Source organism: Phyllostomus discolor, chromosome 8 (assembly GCF_004126475.2).
Source record: "Phyllostomus discolor isolate MPI-MPIP mPhyDis1 chromosome 8, mPhyDis1.pri.v3, whole genome shotgun sequence".
NCBI classification, from domain to species: Eukaryota; Metazoa; Chordata; class Mammalia; order Chiroptera; family Phyllostomidae; genus Phyllostomus; species Phyllostomus discolor.
In genome coordinates this window covers 19,330,993-19,350,890 of record NC_040910.2, presented here as the reverse complement: position 1 = coordinate 19,350,890, position 19,898 = coordinate 19,330,993, and the positions used below count along the sequence as shown (strand labels likewise).

The following is a 19,898-nucleotide window of genomic DNA, read 5'->3' as shown; positions in this document are numbered from 1 at the left end:
CTTTAGATTTTAAAATATCATTGTTACTACGAGTTTGAACATGTAGGGGCAGTATTGTACTGTTTTTGTAAATCTCATCTGAATATTTTGTGGGTTTTTTTAATCCGTGTTGTTAAAAGTTTGCTCTTCTGAAAAAATGCAAACTGTATGTCTTTTTAGAGGATAATTGGCATTGTTTCATTGAGTTGAAACTATTCTTTCATTCTCTTATACATATTGTATAAGAGGTTGTTATATTATGGAAGCTGTGGCCGTGACACATATTTGAAGTCAAAGAATATGTTAGACTAATTAACAGGAAAAATGCATTTTTATGTTTACACAGTAAAAATGAGGATGTTAGGTTTGTGGAAATACGCAAAATACTGAAGTCAGTGCAATTGTTTCTTACTCGTTCTGTACCAGCCTTTCAAAATGAATGTTTAATTACGAGAAATTAAAAAAAAATAAAGTCTTCATTTCTCAAACTGACAAGTGAACAAAACTTAGGTTACTAAACAATCTCATTTTAAGATTCTTCAGTAAATATTTTTTCTACATCAAAACAATTAGGGTTATTGCAACATTTAGAGTCGATTTTTTTCACTTAAAGTGGTTTGTACTGGAAACAAAACAACTGAGCAGTGTGTCTCCCGTCTCTTCCCTCGGCCCGTTCCGCAACTCCTGTGAGTCGGGAATGGCTTTAGGCGTTTGGAGCCTAACAGTGAAGAAACGGACCCAAACCCTGGCCCTCCTGGAGTTTGTAAGAGCATAAGTGATAGAGACGGTTAGACCTGGGGTTGAGTTTTAGTTCCACCGCTTGTTTAGCTTCAGCTGTAAGATGGAGATAATAGTGTCCACTTCATAGGATTGTTGCAAGGGTAAAATGAAATAACCTATAGGAAGTGTGGTTGTATAATAAGAAATTATTAATAACTGTTATGAAGTCCACATAGGATTTTTTAGATTTGTTGGTAGAAATTATAATGAATTCTTCTAATATATTGGTAGTTATTTTTTACTTATGATTAACATTTTTAATATTTTTCACTTTTAGTTTCTTCAAATTTTGAAAAAATGTACACCATCAGATTTGAATAGCCATGTTTCTTAAACTGTTCCCAGAGTGACTGTTAATCTCTAAGTGGAAAGATACTGCATATAAAAAATGGATATGCTTTTGTTCTGCTTTATGGGGAACGTTATGTGGATTCAGTCGTTGTGACGAACACGTAGTAAACATTAACCCCATTACGTCTTCCTCAGTGAAGAGGGTAGCATGCGCCATCTTGGTGTTTTGTTTGGAGTTTCTCAGAGCTTCAGAATAAATGTATTGCCTTCAAATGCCATTAAATTAAAAAATTTAAATTGCTGTATAAGAATTAAAAACACAGAATTTATTGATTCATACTATGTTAGCTGATAAAATGCCTAGCAAATAGTTGCCACTGTCATTTTAAGTTCTTGCTTTATTTCATCCCCTAGTCCCCAAATGAGTTAATTAGGAAATGGAACATACTTGTTAATATCTTTGAAAACTAGCTTGTCAAAATGACACCTGGTATAATATCACTATATAAGAATTGAGACTTAAACTATTTAAAGAACTGATTCACAAGTCGTAACACAAGTACTTAGAAATTTAGATTGTTTTTTTGGTACCTTGTGCTAGTCTTGCTTCTTTTTATTTTTAATTATGTGGAAACCCCATATTTAACATACACGCACACACACACAAGAACCCTTCCCCCATACACACTCATAAAATTCTCATTCCCCACCCCCCGTTTAATAGCTTATCTGCTGTGTTCATGCTTCAAGTGCTTCGTCAAGGCAGAGTGTTGTTCTGTCGTTTTCATATTAGCTTTCTTATCGTGCAGTATTTTCAGCTGCTCATACTCATTACCATACAGCTGGTATGTAGAGAAGAGAAGGCAGCAAGCAGAAGTCGTACTGTCTACAAGAATAAGCAGCTTTCTTGCAGATGGGGTGCTGGCAGATGGGGCCTGTGTTTGAACAGGTTTTACTAATAACAGAGTGCATTAAAAATCGTTCTGAGAAAGTCTAAGGTCAGTGCCATGAGTTCAGAGCTTGAGAGGTTGTTCAGCCTTTAGAGAATATTAATTAACTCTAATACAGAAAAATAATAAATGGCCAACCATAACCTCTTCCAAGTTTTTGTCAGTTTTTTTCCTTTTTGTTTTAGTATATTTTGTGTATCTTTAACATAATTTTAAAGGCATTGAGAGTTTAAAAACATTGTGTCTTTCATAATCTTATACTGTATTTTGTACTCTTCAACATATTAAAATTTCCAGACTGTGCTTATATGCAAAAAAATGTGTATGTTTTTAGCAAGGTAATAACATTCTTCAGTTTGGGTATATAATATTAGAATATTTATTAGAAGTTGAAAGCTGGAGAGGATTTTGAAACCCATGTGTGCAGTGTTGGCTACTTTGAAGATCAAAGGCGAGGTATGTCCTGCCTGCATTCAGAGTTAGAACTGAATGGTATGCCCCAACGTGTATCTGTTGCTGAAATTATTACTTGTGTATTTTCATATTCTCCAAACCAAAGTGAATATAGTAATTGAAATAACTCAATTTTTTTAAGTATTTCAGAGGGATCTTAGTCCTTTGACTCTTTTCATCAAGTGTAGTGTTCTTGATCCATTCTTTCTCAATGGGATATGGTGATAAAAGGCAGCTGAAGTAAAATAAAGCTGGGCAATTATATGTATGACGTGCAGTATTCAATTTAATTTTAGTGGAAATGGAAAGCCTGTTCTTTTCATGGAGATTAAAATGTATATTGCCAAGGGTGTTTTTGTTTATCTAAAATTAGTTTTGATGCTTTTTGGTAACAAAAACTTTTCCAGTATAATGGAAGTACAAAATTACTATCTTTTAGGTTAATACCTGAGAATAAATAAAGTACTACCTTAAGTGAGATCTACAGGAAATGGTATACATTAAATGTTATTAAAACTTCATATTCCTTTTAATAGTACAAGTTTATATTCTGTTGGACAGTTTTAAAGGTATAGGAAGTCCTAAATGAGGTTGCCTTTTAATAGTAAAGACAATTGCATTTTCATCACAATTTAATGTATGCTTGAATTGTGTAACTGATAGATATCTACAAAATGTTATTACTTTTCTCTGAGGGGGAAATATATGTAAATATATAAAATGTTATAAATAATACTATATATAATACATTAATACTAAATGATAATGTATAAACTGCGTTTTTCTACATTTTCTACTTACATTACCTTTCCTTATTTTGAAAATAATGAGTTTTTAAAATTATGCTGAAAATGGTATTTTGCAGTTATTATTTCTGTAGTTCTGTCATTTGTTGATTAGAGTATCTCTTCCATTGCTAATTATCCCATAAATACTATCTGTTGATACCCTGCTATGTGCAGGGACTGTGGGAGGAGCTGAGGTATGACAAGAACAGAAAAGAAGTGGACACTGTGTTTGTAGATCATACAGTCTAACAGGGGACATGTGCCCGCACTATGATAAGGTGGGTTCAGGCACTGCGATTGGCATCTTAAGAATGGGGAGGAGGTGGCTCTGTGAAGGAAATTGGAGATGGCCCATACACAGAGGACTCCCCTGTTTTTATCTCCAATCCAGACCTTTCCGCTGAGCTCCAGAGCTAGTTGGAGTGTCATAGCCTCACCTGGATGTCTCAAAGACACCTCTAGTGAGATATGACCAAACATGGAACTTGTGGATCCTTCCTGCCCCAGAAAACAAGCAGTGCTCTTGTCCTTTGTCATCGGCCCCCTTTGTGTCACCTTTGATAAACTCCCTTTCCTTTACTTCCCATGACCAGTTCCTCATCAGTTTAATGTTTTAACTATCTCTTAACTGTGCACTTCCACCCATCTCTGTTGCATCGTCTAGTCCAGGCCAACATGACCTCTTGCCTGGTCCAGTGCAATGGCTTCCTCGCACAGTCGTTCCACATCCATTCTCACTTCCATTCCATTTTTAACGTTGCAGTCAGAATGATTTTTCAAGAGGTTTACCCGATTGATCATGTCCTCTTAACTAACACCTGCGTTAGCTTTTCATTAACTCTTATGGGAAAGACCAAAATCCCTTACAAGGTCTTACATAATCTGGCCCTCACCTACTCCTCTCGCCTCATCTTACCCCTGTCAAAGTACCTTTATTCTGCGTATCGCCGCCACAGGGGTGCTCCCTCCTGCACCACAACCCGGCTTCGCCATCCGTGCCTTTAGAGAAGAGGGGGCTTCTGGACCTGAGGACTAAGTCAGCACTGGGGCACAATGCCCTTTTCTAACACTCTGCAGCATGTATCACCGTCTGTTAACTCCAGTTGTGAAGCTGAGACCAGCCTTCATTTAGCTTATGTATAATAGGCACCTGAAGAAATGCCAAATGAATGTCTGTGGGAGATGAAAATAACCAACCACACTGATTGATATTTGTCATGAGTACGTGCCCTGGGTACAGCGATAATTAGAGATAGTTGAAACAATAAAGCATAGATTCACAGAGATGTGCATGTATGAACACTGATGCTTACTGCTAGGAAGTGATAACCACACGTGGATTGAATTGACATGTGTTTAAAAGATGGATTGGCTCTTAGGAAAATATCATATGTGGTGAAATTAAGAAACAGGGTCGAAGTGATAACTACATATGGAAGAACATGTTCTGTATGTGCTCAGTTACACACACACACACACACACACACACACTACTTAATAAGCCAAGTGTTGTTAGGCTGTCTACTAAACTAAAACAATTCAAAATCAGTGGAAGTCACAATTCCCTGTCAGGTGTGTTTGGGTTGGAGTAACTAATAAAGAGCATTCAAAACAGGTTCTTGAGTAAATGTTACAATATATATAACTTTTGCCAGTTTTCTATAATGTTCAGATCATTTTGGTAAGAGTCAAAGATCCATTAGTTTTTTCGAAGGACCTTCCAACGGAGCTATGTTGATGTCTTCTGTTCTCAGATTTTTCATCATTCTGTGTTTCGGGGAGGTAAAGCACTGGGCACGAAGGAGTAAAGTGGGATGTAGAAGTTCTCAGGGGGAGGTCAGGAAAAGGAAGCAGAACCAAGTGTGGCGGTGCGCACCTTTCCTCAGACACCCTTTCCCCGCCTGCTGCTCACTGCCCCGCCTGTGCCTGAGGGCCAGGACGGCGGCATCATTTCTTCACCAAGGAAGTGTTGGCAGTGTGCATTATCTGTCACAGTGCTCTCGGTGAATTCCCAGAGTTGTACCAGAGCGCACAGTTAGCTTCCTGGTCTGTCTCTCCTTTCTTTGTCTCTGCTGTGACTCTCATATATATTTCATCCACACATCACACATGTGCACATTGAAATAGCTCAGGAAACATCCCAGAGACTTCGTAACTACCAGTGCTTCTTGCCATGTGTGTGGAAAACCCCGTTTCATTTTCTATAAGCTAGAGAGCAAGACCTGCCTGCGTTCCAGTCCTAGCTCCCTTCCTTAACAGCTGTGCGACCTTGGGGACTTGAACTCTCTGCACCTGTGTCCTGATCTGTACAATGGGGTAATACTAGTGCTTCCTTCACAGGGTTTCAGTGAATTTTAAGTTGGTTAATAGCTGTTTAACAGTTTTAATAGTTAATATAAGTAAAGGACCTGGAAGAGTGTCTGGCATATAGTAAGTTTTCTTCCCTGTACACTTTATTTTCATAAGAAAACATCCACTTAAAAAAGACTTGCTTAATAAACATAGATGGTTTATAGTATTTTTAATAGTAGGTATTGAAGGAACACTCAAGTCAGATTAAAATCTAGTGTTTATTTTTTCCTTTATTCTTTTGGTTTAAAATATTGCCATGTGCATTTCCTGAGAATATGTATCTCTTCCCCTTTCTAGCTCTATGCATTGCCATATAAATCGAGTGATTTCATTTATCAGTTATATTGATTTGTCATTTTTTTATTGACTTGTTTGTTCTTCCCTCTGAATTAGGAGTTCTTCCAGGATAGAGACTATATCTTTCTCAATTTTACATCATTTTTGCTTACTGCATTTGGTTTTTAATAACCCTGGTTAAATATTTCCTGAATGTGATAGATCTGGACCTCTAAAAATAAAATGTTTGAATCACCGTTTGGTTGTTTCTCCTATTTTATTGTTTAGGAAATAGAGAACCATTATATGACTCAAAGGATGCATTGAGATGAGACTGATAATGTTATGATGAAAATTGGGGTTAGAGGCTCACCATAATTTTTTTCCCACAGTAATTTCCTTTTCTTACATTACCTATCTATAAACAAAAAGAGTGAATTTTATAAAGTTAAACTCTTTGAAATAAATGAATTGGTGGGGAGTAAATTACATCTTGGTCTAAAGAAATCTATTGCAATTATTTAATAAAAGCTAGTTGACTAAAAATACCTTAGAAAATACCATTTAATTTTAATCTCTGCTGTTTGCATTGTGGTCATGCTGACTAACATTGCCTTCATTTAACATCTCTTGAAAAATACCTTATGTTCTTTTTATGTTATTTTGTGTCTTGATAGATTAACTGCAAAGGAAAGGCTTAAAATGAAGTGGTGTGTGTGTGTGTTTATCCTAAGAGCTAACAAGATATTAAAAATTTAAGAATATTCTAAAGTTCAACATGTTTATGCTAGTTTTGACTTTATATTTTTTGATAAAGTAAGCTCTTCTTCATGGGCTTTTTTTGTTATGTAGAAGTTTGAATATTCATCAACTCAATAAAAGTTTTTAAGATTTAATTTTTAAAAGCGTTCTCAAATCGCCGTGTAGCCCCCTTCCGAGCAGGCCCGCTGTACGCGCAGGGCAGACCTTAGTGAAGCTGCGGTGCCCATTCGTTCAGTGGCCCTCGTGCCGCCGTGGCAGGCACCCTGTGCCGCGTGCACCTGCTGGGGACCTCACAGTCGTCCCCCTCTGGAAGGACCCTTTGAAAGTCAGGTATCAAGTGACAAACTTTCAAAGTTAACTTTTAAACATTTGGAGTCCTTGAGTATTTATATATAAATATTTTTTTAACTTATGTACTAAAATATCAAAGACCATTTGAGTAAAGAAAATGAACTTAAAAATAAAATATTTGTATTACAGTAGTTTTGCCAAGATATCACAGCGCTCCTAACCATTAGTCTCACTGTTCACTGGAAATAAAACACTATTATAGGTCAGGTTCCTTTCCAAATGAGTAGTTGTTTTGAAAATGTTTCTATGACAGGCAGAATTATGGCAAAGCCTACTCGTGACCCACGTATTTCCAGCAATATTTCTTTGTACTTAGATTTTATTTACTAAGACTTCCCAGTCTTTTGGAATGTCCTGGAAAGGTAGGGGATTATATAAGCATTATGCTAAACATATAATTCTTTTGAAACAAGGAATGCAGTTTGTTAAATTATATATACAGTAATTACTTTAAAATGTAAATTGATGTTTCTTAAATGTATATTTAGAATCCTTTATGTAGTGGGGGCATGACTACTAGGTTCTTCTCTCCTCACTCGACAGCTGTATTAAACACTTGAACACTTAAAGAGCAGGCAAGCTACTCTAAAATAAGTAAAGAATTGATTAAAAATCACTATGATATACACTTTCTCAAGCAAGAATCTGGTGTAATTCATACTTCTTACCGGCCCAACATCAATATGGCATAGTTGCTTAATAAATGTTGTTGAATGAGTGAAATAATCTCAAATATACAGACTTTGATTTACAGCTAGAATTTTGAGAAATTGGTTAAAGTTGTCCTTTCTCATTTTGAATTCTTCTGGTATGTATATATGATGGTTGAGATGAGAAGAGATGCTATGTGTTTTAAAAGTGCAATAAGTCTGAACCTGGACTTTATGTGTCTGCTACTCAAACGTTTATAATTGGAGATAATTATCAAAATCAGTAAGCCAAGTAACAGGAGATCACAGAGTTGAGAACTACGTATTTCAGATTGAGCAGATCTTGGATGACCGCGGCGCGTGCGAGCGAACCCAGGGGTCGCATTTGAGGCTGCGCTAAACTTCAGTTGAAGGCTCTTTTCCAGCCTTGAGATCTTATGATGGTGCCCTGGCTTCCTTTACGGTCACTGGTTGAGAAGCAGTTCAGAAAAGTGTACCATGGGTAACACCCTTCACTTCCAGTAACTGAAGGTAACCGTGTCTTCCATTACCGTAGGCGTGGGCTCAAGTAAGCCTGGCAGAGGCATTGCCAGTCTACAGAGATCGGAGCCCAGTCTCTCCTTTTTCAGTGAGGGTAAGTTACCAAATGGAAAGATAAAAATCAACACACAGAAAGTTAAAGTGGAAAGAATTAGAGATATGATAATGATAGATACCCCTTCCTTACAGAATTTAGTTCCTGCATAAAAATAGTTTAGGATACTGGCTGGTGTATGCTATAAATTAATTGTGATTATTCCAGTTCTCTTTCTTTTCCAAGTTTAGGAATCTTTTGGGGTAGGTGCTGAGTTTGAGAGTTCGTTGTGTGAGTGACAAGTGATAAAGGAAATGGAAGAGTAATTGCAACACGAAGGACTTGAAAAGAGGTCAAATACAGTTATGTAGTCTTTTCTCTGTATCTCTGATGGCAGCAAGTGAGAATTTCTTTGGGGCTGGTCTTCAATTTTAAATACAGTTTTGAAAATACAAAAAATAATATAAACAAAGGTATATATGGAAGTTGTATTTAATTACTCCCACTCGGGAGACCCTTTAATGACTTCACAGTGTACTTAGAATTAAGTCCAGGCTGTTGACCATGGCTTACAAAGTCCTACATGATCTGCAGTATTCCCCCCGACCCCCCACAGTCAAGAGTACAGCCTGCTTGTATGTGTGGTTTCTAGTATGAATGCTCTCGAAACAGAAGGGCCCCGTATTAGTCAGTGTGTGCAACTAAAATAAAAAGTCAACAGTGTTCACACTCACACAGTCAAGTTCTTGTACGAAGAGACACATATGAGCCCTAAAATGGAAGAATCAGTCATGGCAGGAAGTACGTTTGAAGAAAAACTATTACTTGTAAGTTAAACAGTGTTCTAACTTTAATATTAAATGTTTGAATTCAGAGACACAGAGCTAAAAAGGTTATTCCTTAATGAGCCTTATAGGACCAGTATCTACTACAAGTCTTACAAACGTCGTTAATCCTCGAAGTTAATGGTAGTGGCATTTCCACATATATCTTAGGTCCACAGATGATAGTGTCCTTCTTCCTCCTCAACAGCTACCAAATTTCTGCCTTTTAAACTTAGAAGCAAGACCATATCTTTTATGATGTCTTCTCAGACTAAGTGTCTCCATTTTCTGACCTCCTAACCTACCTAGTTAAATATTGTTCTCAATTTCTTGTCTTACTAGTTGGATTACAATTAAGACTCTTGGGAGAGGAGGTTTATTGTAATGTTTTTATTTGTCCTCAGTAACATTTTGCAGATATTAGGATGTAGTAGGTGATTATATCTTGATCGATTGATTGATTTTACCCGAAATTGGTTTCGTCACTTTTCTCCCAACCATCATGTCTCTGCCTCAGATTCCCACATGTGGCGGAGGCACAGTTTTATCGGCCTAGGTAATCATTCCATGAGCTGAATAATCAAGATGCAGTTGTAATTCATATGTTTACTTGCATTTTGCAAAATATATAACACCTTTTCCTTCTTGACCAATGTCTGATTTTTTTAGCTCAACTTCTAAAATAACATATTTATTAAAAATCAGTTCAAAGTAGTGAGCATGGACCAGAGTCTAAGGTTCTGATAGAGCTGCATAACCCTGAGCCATTCACTTCTCTGCCTCGCCTTTCTCGCCAACTAGTAACAGTTATTATTTCAGAGGGTGTTTATAGGGTCTCTGTTGTGTGCTGTGCATCTCTTCTGCCCTCACGGCGACTCTGTGGGTGAAGCTGGTAAGGTAGACTGTATGACCATTACATTCTCATAAAGGTCACATAACCCCTAGTAGGCTGCCCTCCAATAACAGCAAAGCTGTTGTTTAAACTCAGGTTTCTCTGATTGCAAAGCTCATGCTCATTTCACAAACAAGGGAAATTGGGTAAGGTGATTCCCAAGGTCCCTTCTAGTTCTAAACTCAATGGTTTTCTGCTGTTACTGTTTTTCTGCTGATTCAAGGGATACAGTTTGTTTTTACTTCTTCGTCTCTGGCCCTTTTCTCGGAACTTCTTGGTCATGACTAATAGCTAATTTAAGGAATTGATTCCAGAATTTTAAACAGTCCTTGAAATGAAAAGTTATTTTAATAATAAAATATAAGATTGATGTACCACACCTATAGAATATTTGTTTCATGTCAGGCCAGTGTAACTGAACGTCACAAATAGCAACAGTAAAGATGGAATTGGTTAAAGAACAGAAAAGGATGAATAGGCTTCTAGGCCTTACTTCGAGGAAATGTTGATTTCACGCTTTCTGAATTATTAAGTTCTTTCCATGGTTACGTTCACCATCTTATTTTTCTTAAAAGTCAACTTTATTTTTTATAATCAGTAAAAACTGCCATTTCCCATGGTAGTCCTCTTTCTTTACTAAAAGGATTACTATAACATTTTTGCAGTAAAATTTTGAGAGGAACTTTTTGGGTATGAATTTCAGATGCTTACTGGTCGTTTATTTTGGGTTTGAAGCATGAGATGTAAAGATTAATTGCCTTCTAGAGTGACTTACTGGCTTTGTTAAATTACTGCAGGACTGCAGGTGCTGCCTGTCTGTAGGGTGTTGTGAGGGATGTTCTGAAGCCTGTGTGAAGTCTCTCGGACAGCTCTATAACAAGAAAAATGTTAGAAGAACAAGCAAGGAGAACTACCATCCTCATTAGTGTCTTGTGTGGCCACGATAAATAGAACTTCTACCTTGCATTATTGTGTCAGATTCCGCACGTGCCGATATTTACGTGTTGGTAGACGTACACATTGCTGCACGTGTCCGTCGTCACATCCCAAATCTGGCTCAGTCCGAAGGGATAGAAAACTTCTGCTTGAATTAATGTTGTAATTTACTTGTGTCAGACCCTCCTCAGGTGCTGTGTTTTTGTAAAAAAAGAGTTGTAAATACCTTAAACTTTAAGAAAAAAATTAAAATGTGTATCACTGCTGCAATTATAGTTATTGTAAAAAAAATTTAAACTCTGCGCTATATTTTGACTTGTGTTTTGATTTTCTGAGGTTAGAATTTTGTTATTTTATTTGTTTGTTTTATCATAAACATTCCTCCTCCCTCAAACAAGTTTATGTTAAACAGAGTTAAATTAGATATTTACAGTGTTTAATGTTTGAGATTTTTTTTTTAATGCAGAAGTATTTCAATATTTTGTTTACTTGGATTGTGGTTTCAAACAGACTCTGGCTCACCTTGTTCATTTTATCTAGTTTCAAAAAATGTTTAGAACTGATTTCAGTGTACAAGGAGTCATGTTTGTGTGCGTATTACCCTATTCTGTCTTAAATTGACCATAAATCCCATAGAGAAAGAAAAATTTTTCTTAATTATATACTTTCCTGTGCCTGACACATAGTAGGTGTTAAGTAAGTGCTTAATGAGTGACTATAGCTTATTGGTCAACAGTGTCACCTACTTGCATTCGAGAAAATATAGATGCTGGGCATATAACACTGTTTTAATTGATATAATACCTGTGATAGGACAAGTTTATTAATTTGTCAGTTTCAGTCAAGAACCTTTTAATAAGAACTTGCATCCCAGAAAGTTAATGGCTGGGTTAGTGAGATTTCAACAAGTTTTCCAGCTTCAATATGCTTGGCATTCCTTTCTTTGATGATGAAATTTAGAACTGCCATCTAAACTCTACACTCAGGGCAAGACACTTAACTGTAGGAGGCGGGCCTTCCTGGTGTAGTATCAGAGTAAGGAATGTTTTCATGATAACAGGAAAGAAAATCACTGACATAAGAATATGAACACATTCTCCTACTCTTAAAAATGTTAGCAAGTTATTGAAAAGAGAACCAATAGCATTCATAGTATCAATTAATTAGATAGACTTTAAGTAAAAGATACAGGGTGGGGCAAAAGTGGATTCACAGTCATTTGTGTGGAAAGTAGTGCTGTAATTAATAAATAATAATACAAGGATAAACTGTTCCACATACAGCTGTAAACCTATTGTTGCCCTACCCTATATATTTATGCTTTAGAAAAATGGTGCCGTGGTTTCTACTATTTGCTAATATGGCCAAGTGCTCAAAAATATTATACTTATGCATCATTTTCTACTGTTTGTTAGAATCAGAGTAGATAGTCAGGGAAAAAGATGTATAAATGGGGTATGATAAGTGCAATGATAGAATATATTTTAAATGAATTCTGAGGGTCAAAGTAGATAAAGGAACTCTATTAATTACTCCTTCCTCTATTGACACCGTGTGCAAAAATACATATTCTCTGAAGATACAAGACTTTCACTGTTTATGTTTTCTCACTATTTATATGTAGATTAGTTTTATTTTTGCCTGTAACCATGACTTACTCTTGTAAAAACTGTCCAACCAATTGTCCCGAAAGCCATCTCGCTTGTATCAGCTCGCAGGTTAGTCAGTGTAAGGCCTTGCATTCCGGAGGCTTAGACTCTGGGCGGTACATCTTCAGATCCTTGTGCTTTTTGTTTTTTAAAGTGACCGCTCTCATCCATTCTTCTCGTACTCCTAGCTCAGTGCAGTTGTGATGTGGTGCCTGTCGGGCTGGAGTTACCTCATCGGTAACATTCCAAGACCTCATTGTTGGTCATTCATTCCCCTTGCTAAAAGATTTTCAATAAGGCTTATAAATTGTCAGTTAGTACAAGAAATTGTGTTCTCTAAAATGGGAAAGGTATTGCTTAGCTGAAATTACATGAAGATTTAGTATATTATAGTGAAAATCTATATAATACATTGAGATATGCTAGTAGTTTGGATGACAAACAAGTATTTTCTTAGGTACAAGGGTTGACTAGCTTACCTTTTCAGTGAATTTACTAGTTAACGTTCTTGCATTTGGTATAAAATACTTCTTTTTTGTAGACTTACTTAACATAGATAAAAGCTAATCTCAATTTTTAAATGTCTCTATCTACCATAGGTATAAGATAGATGGACATACAGAAAAATACCTTTTCAGTCATACTAAAAATACTAAATTTCTGAATAAAGTTTTAAACATCTGTATTTTAGCCTATACTTTCAGAAATAGGAATGTGAGAATGATTTCATTTACTGTGTTTGTACATAAATTAGGATGAAAGTAATATAATAGATCATAATTTCGTTAATAGTACTTCAGAGAATATTGAAAATCATTCATTTTTATTCTATTTGAAATCTAGTTAGAGACTTGGTTGACTAGCTTTGCTTGACAGATTGTTTCTTCATGGTTCAAATTAACATTGTAAACAAGATATTAGGGAAATTATTGAAATACTTGGGAAAACAAAGCCTTCATGAGCACGTATAAACATATACATTCTCACTTAAAGGATAAGCTAATAAAAAATCATTACCAAGTGAGAAGCATGGTAGATGGGAGTTGTGGGGTGGTCGAAAGTCTTCTCTGTGTATATAGTCTATGTATCTTCTTGATTTTTGGAACTTGTAAATACTTTACCTATTTAAAAATAAAACATGAATAGATATACCTACATATAAACATACATTTGGGGGGAACAGGTTTTCCTGTAACTTTATAGCCATGCATAGGAGCCATGTAACCCCCAAAACATTATTTGCATATACAAAATTAAGATATTTTTCTTTGTCTGAAACCCTAGGATATTTAGTGTCCCTGGTTTAGTAAAGTTGGTCAGTGTCTTCAGCCCAGTAGAGCTCATTTGAAAAGGATAGTTCAAGTAGGAAGAGGACATGGTTTCAGTTGAAGTCAAGGTATGTACCATAACATGACTGATACATAGTCCATTTATTCTCTGACAAGCTAGGTGGGTACCACTGGTTTTAGAGGAAATTTCAGGTATTCATTTTACAATTAGTTTCTTCAGATAGCCCTAAACAGGGTGACAGGAGGTGGAGGGTCACCTTTTTTTTTTAAATTCTGAGTTCACTGAAGCTTTCGATAAAAGGATTTATGGGCCCATTCCTAACGCTGGGTTTTATTTTTCCTTTGAAGTAAGCTAATTTTTTTTATTAGAAAACTAACTTCTTTTGGGTATATGTATGTGTTTCTGAAGATAAGAATTAATTTAAGAGCCAGGTAGGAGATTTTTTAAAGATGATAATAGACTATAGAATATAATTTCCAGAAGAGGGCCTAAGATGTGCATCTTTATAAAATTTCAATTATTTCATTTATGTTTCAAAGTAAAAGACATTACACTGGCTTAATATATTAGTTATAAAGGTAAACATATTTAGTTGTTACATTATGATACTACTTTATGCTGTATTTAAAATCATTTCCTAACAAGATATTTATTACCATAGCAGAGAATATTAAAATGTGATAAGTCTAAATAGTATTTCTTTTTTGGAAGGATTTCTAAATACTTAAATAACTACAGGCACACAGTTTACTTGTAATAAAGAATGTTAATGGGGAGGGTAGAAGTTAATTAACTAGACCCTTAATAATGGGTCTTTCTGGTCCAAGGAATCTCATAATTGCCTCCAAAGCTAGTTGTGTAGCAAGTTGCGAGATGAAATATCTAAATTTGTGTAGTAGTCATCCTAAATAAAAGGTTGCCTTTAGGCAAACTTCGATACCCTTATTACCACGTAAAATGTCTTTTAATGATAAGCAATATGTATTGTCAGAATAATTTGGGGGACAGAAGTCCAGTGCTTCCTGTTCACTCAAGATTAAATTGCAATAAGGGTAAGACTCTCCAATGCGCAGTTTCTGCTCCCTTTGGAAAAATAGAACCTTTAGGCAAACTTTATACACTTAGTAGTAATTTGATAATCTTACAGTTACTAAGAATTGATGAAATGTGTGGCAATTTCTTTGAAAACTGTGTTTGAAATGAATGAAATGGAAAAGCATGGGGATATTTTCATTAATCTTAATATAAGAAATATACAGGTGGAAAAATAACTTAGTGCATATTTTCTGCAAATGCTGTATGTTCTGAACTGATTAACTTTACTGTAAATTCCCCCAAAGAATGTTTAATGTCTCCCTTAGGGATTGCCCATTTTGCACCATCCAAATACTTGGAAAATCTGGGCAGTCCGTGCCAGCACTGCAATAGGATAAGTTAGTGAAAATAGCCTGTTTGGCTTCTGTTCGGAGGACCCGATGAAAATATATTCCGTTTTCAAAATGTTCCTGCAAGGACTTATTTGTGGAAATGATGCTTGCCCTTTCAAACTCTTCCAAAAGGCAGGTTTTACCAAAATGCAGAAATAAGCCCCTGAAAGTTTGAGAGGGGAGAGGGGGCTGCAGCGTGGGGGCGGTCCCCTGTGCTGCCCACCCCCTCCCCCGTTCAGTGCGTGGTGTGCTTACGGGTTCCCTGGAGCGGATCACCATATAATTGATGTGCAGTCTGCATTGCTGAATCCTGGACTGCACCATTCTGTGTTCAAGGGAAGATGTAATCTGATCCCTCTGCTGCCGAGGGAGGAATCTGTTCAGTCAAGGCTTTGACAGGGCATAGTCTCCTCCAATAATCTTCGCGGCTCTCTCTCATTATTCCCTCGAGTTCTCCCCAGTCAGGCTGCATGTATGTATGTGTGTCCCGGGAAGCGGTTTGATACTGAGCTGCATTTCCCTGTACCGTGGAGTTTGGTTGCCGGTTCTGCTCCCTAATCTTCCTTTTCTGACGTGCCTGAGCATGTCCACATTAGAATCTGTGACATACCTACCTGAAAAAGGGTTATATTGTCAGAGACTGCCAAGCAGCCGGACACACGGGGGCACGGACTCACTGAAGGGGAAAAACACAGAAAATATGGGTTTCTACGGCACACTAAAAATGATTTTTTACAAAGTAAGTAATCTGTTTTCTTCCTGTGTTGTATGATTGTGTGTGTGTGTGTGCGTGTGTGTGTGCCTGCCTGAGAAGGAAAATCTGTCTCATCAGAGATGGCTGCAGTATCCTCTAATTTTGGTGGGTGGCTGGATGTCTGGTATTCTGTTTTATATTTGTGAATGTAAGCAAATAAGGGAAAGACGTAAGCTGTAAAAAAGCTTTACATTTAAAAGAAAATGTATGTTGGAATCTGAGCATTTTTCACTAACAATATATTCAGACTTTGGAAATGTGGCTCTGTTAAATGCTGACCTGGAAATACTCTACCCTTAGTTGGCTTTCAGTGAAGCTTTTGCCTTTAATTTTTCTATACCTTATATCTCTATATTTTTCTTTTCTCTTTAGTTGACTCTTTTAAAGTGTAGAATTGCTAGGATATTGGGGATTTATATCTAAAGAGATCGTATTTACTTTCTGCACCCCTTAAAAATTGCAGAATTAATTTTTGGTTCTAAACTCAGTATTTTAAGTAAACAACATAATATTTAAAAGACTAGTGTAGTCGTACAGAGAATGCTTTATTTTATAAAACATTCTAAAGCTAAGAATCCTTTCTCGGTGGTTCCCTTGATATGTATTTCAGGCATTTTTATCCATTGAAGGTTTTCTAGGATGGAAATAAAGTTTGCCTTCAGTGGCAAATGGCATTTGCACCAATGTATTTACAAGATACCAGGGAAGTTTTGAAAGCCGGTACTCCAGACTTAATTAGAATGAATAGCAAAGTCCTTCATAATCATTTTGAAAGTAAGAATCTAGGAAGTTATTTTAAAAACTAGAATTTTTTAAAGGTCTGTGCTGACTGACCTTCCTGATGGGTACATTTGCGTCTATGCGTGCGTGTCTGTAATTTATGTACACGCAAGCACGTGGCTACCTATGTATTCAATCGTTTATACTTATTTTTTATTTTCATTAAAATTATTTGGAGAAAGAAAATAATGGTGTCTCAGAGGAACCCCATTAAAACAATGTAATAAGTACAGAAAGTTCTGAAGGGTTGAAATAAGACCACTTCCATTTATTTCCAGTAGGTATTCCATGCACTGAGGTATATACATTATGGATGTACTTGTGCCCTCACCTCTAGCCCCAAGTATTGTAAGGTCATCCCTGTATTTTGAAAGACTTTCTTCATGATGATAAGAGCATAGTCTTTATTATTGAGTATGGGTCAGAAATATTTTTATAGTCTTGTTGGTTCTCTTCAGTATTTACAGTGTGGCATAATATGTTAGGATGTTCCCATGTGAGGCAGTGGGTAAGAAAATAAGGCTGCTACAAAGCAGGGTTTTCACCTTTTTATAAAAATGAGGATAGCTGCCTATCATTCTGGGGTTTCTCCCACTGTGATTTTCAGTGATACAGTAATTAATTAGCAGACATGCATCTGAGAGGGGTTGTTGAAATAGAAAAAGTTGAATTCTTCATATCTCATTTTCTGGTTTTATGATATATGTATAGTGCAATGACCTCAGTTAACTGACGGTGAAATACACATATTTCAATATTGATGTTGATCAGTTACAGTTCTGAATATATTAACAGTATTACATATATAGAGCATAAAGGAATACTTTAAAGCTGTAAATTGTTGGATATACCTTGCAAAGATGGATAACTCATTCTTTTTAAGTCTTTTTGTTGTTGCTTTTCAAGTTAGAATGTTTGTCCTGAGTATCTGTCAGTGGGACTATATTCTATATAAATATCAATTGATGGTTTTTTCCCCCACCTTTATTATGCCATCTCTAGATTTCTCTCTCATTATGGACCTCCTTTTCTTATTTTTTTTACTGTCCTCATTGCCCATATTCATTGGTCTATGCCTTATTATAATCACTTTTCAAGATCATTTCATTTGCATTTTCTTTACTCTTTATGATATGTTTTTAATTCAGTTATTGTTCCATTCTGAAATTTTGAATTTTGTTATTTATTTTATCTTTCTTAAAATATGTTTTTAAAGGAAAATGAAGAACAGTAAAAAAGGCATTATTAAATATGGTTCTTTTCTGTGTGAGTTAACATGACATTTTCCCCTATGTTGGTTCTTAAACTGGAAAATGTGAAAGATGTACTACTCTCAAGGAATATTTATGATGGATATCAACTTTTAAGTCCCCATATACTGTTCTCTGGATCAGACATTGGTGAGGGGGGGCATTCACTTTTCTAGTCTTGTAAAGAGTAGAACAAAGTAGAACTAATAGAAGAAACTATGAAATATTTATTTTCTATATTATTTAACTATGCCTAATTAACATGGTAGGCATATGAAAATTTAAGATTTTTTCAATATTATCAATGATAATGTTAACATTTGATAGTGGGACAGGTGATTAAAAAAATACATATCTTATTTGTTTTACCTTGTAGATGAAAAGAAAGTTGGACCATGGTTCTGAGGTCCGCTCTTTTTCTTTGGGAAAGAAACCATGCAAAGTCTCAGAGTACACAAGGTAATGCTAAGTCTGATCATCGCTTCTCTCGTGATTCTCATGTTTTTCTTTAAAGATTGGGTTATTTTAAAATCAATTCTTTCAGTTTATTCTCATAGAATTATAATGTCACTAGTACTATTGACTGTTTAACATATTTTGAGATCACTGAATATTGGGAAATACCTCATTTTAAATAAGAAGAAGAATGTCTACCACTGTATCTTTATATTTTGTTACGAATACATTGAAGTAAAACCGAAGCAGAAGTTCTCTTGTCAACAAAATTTTTAAATCACAATTTTTAAGAAATTCTAAAAAGTAAATCCAAACATGAGCAAATGTATCTTGTTACTATAACAACACCTGTTCTAGGGAGTATATTTATATAGGCAAAATTGAAGATACATTTATTAGCAGTGAAATAAACCTCACAATTAGTGACTAAACCATATTTCATGGAATTACTGTGTTAGAAATCCCCTTTTATTTGCTTGGTAGGTCTTATGTTTTAACACATACATTTCTACACCAGTAGAATAGTTTCCATAACAACTAAATACAATTGTAGTCTTGTTTGCTGCACCATTCCATCATTTTTGGATTTTGCATCAGTATAAGACTTCCCACTCTCACGCTAATTAGGCTAATTTAAGCACAATATCTATTACCCAGCCAATTAAAAATGGCTTTGGGTGTCACTTGGAATGTGGTATTTTAAAATTTAAATGACAAAAGTATCTTAAGAACTTTTCTTGGTCTTTTTATTTTTTTTTTTTTGCATAATTGTCACTTCTTCAGATAACCTGATTGAAGGTTAGCTAGAGAAACCATGAGAACTTCATGGTGGTGACATTCCTTTTTTCCCTAAATATTTCGATTTAGAATTATTTCTATTCTGTAAGATGCAATAAAATTAATGTTGCTCAGACATAAGTTTTTATGATTGAACGTTGTTAACAGATTGCATTTTTTTTCAGAGAAAACATTTTTATTTCATTCAGTTGTGAAAAACATTTCTATCCAATGATATTTAATGAAATTCAGAAATTACAATAATTAGAATAGTTTTATATACAAAAAATGCAGGGATAATGGAGAAAAGAAAAATAAAGCTATCCCTTAGTTATTCGGGAAATGCTTTTTGTGCTGTTTTAAGCCCCCGACCCCCTCCTCCTTACTTAACCCTCTGCCTGTTGACGATGTCACTGTGTTTTGGCACCTCCACTGGCCGGTGTGGAGTGAAACTATTCACTTCAGTTTTGCTTTTTTTTTTTTTTCCTAGTATTGATCAAATAGCTCTTGGATGAGAAAGTTTAATGTTAAAAATGCCTATATATTTTACAAATATATAAAGAGATTCAGTAGCCATATAATTTTGGGTCTTTTCTTAATATAACTGATACCAGGACGAAGGTTTTAAATTTTTTAGTTTTAAGGCAGCTTATAAAT

At 35.6% G+C, this 19,898-nt stretch overlaps 1 protein-coding gene across 10 annotated transcripts in view; it reads left to right on the top strand.

The window, feature by feature from the left end:
* FBXW7 (F-box and WD repeat domain containing 7) overlaps positions 1–19,898 on the top strand; it is a 169,400-nt gene that overhangs the window by 122,507 nt on the left and 26,995 nt on the right. For 9 of the 10 annotated variants that reach the window (XM_036031901.1, XM_036031902.1, XM_036031900.1 and 6 more), the window contains one exon: positions 18,385–18,467. In XM_036031901.1, the coding sequence (XP_035887794.1) occupies positions 18,385–18,467 (83 nt within the window). Of the gene's footprint in view, positions 1–15,503; positions 15,964–18,384; positions 18,468–19,898 lie in introns of those variants that run through there. The other variant, XM_028519176.2, reaches the window with a different exon arrangement.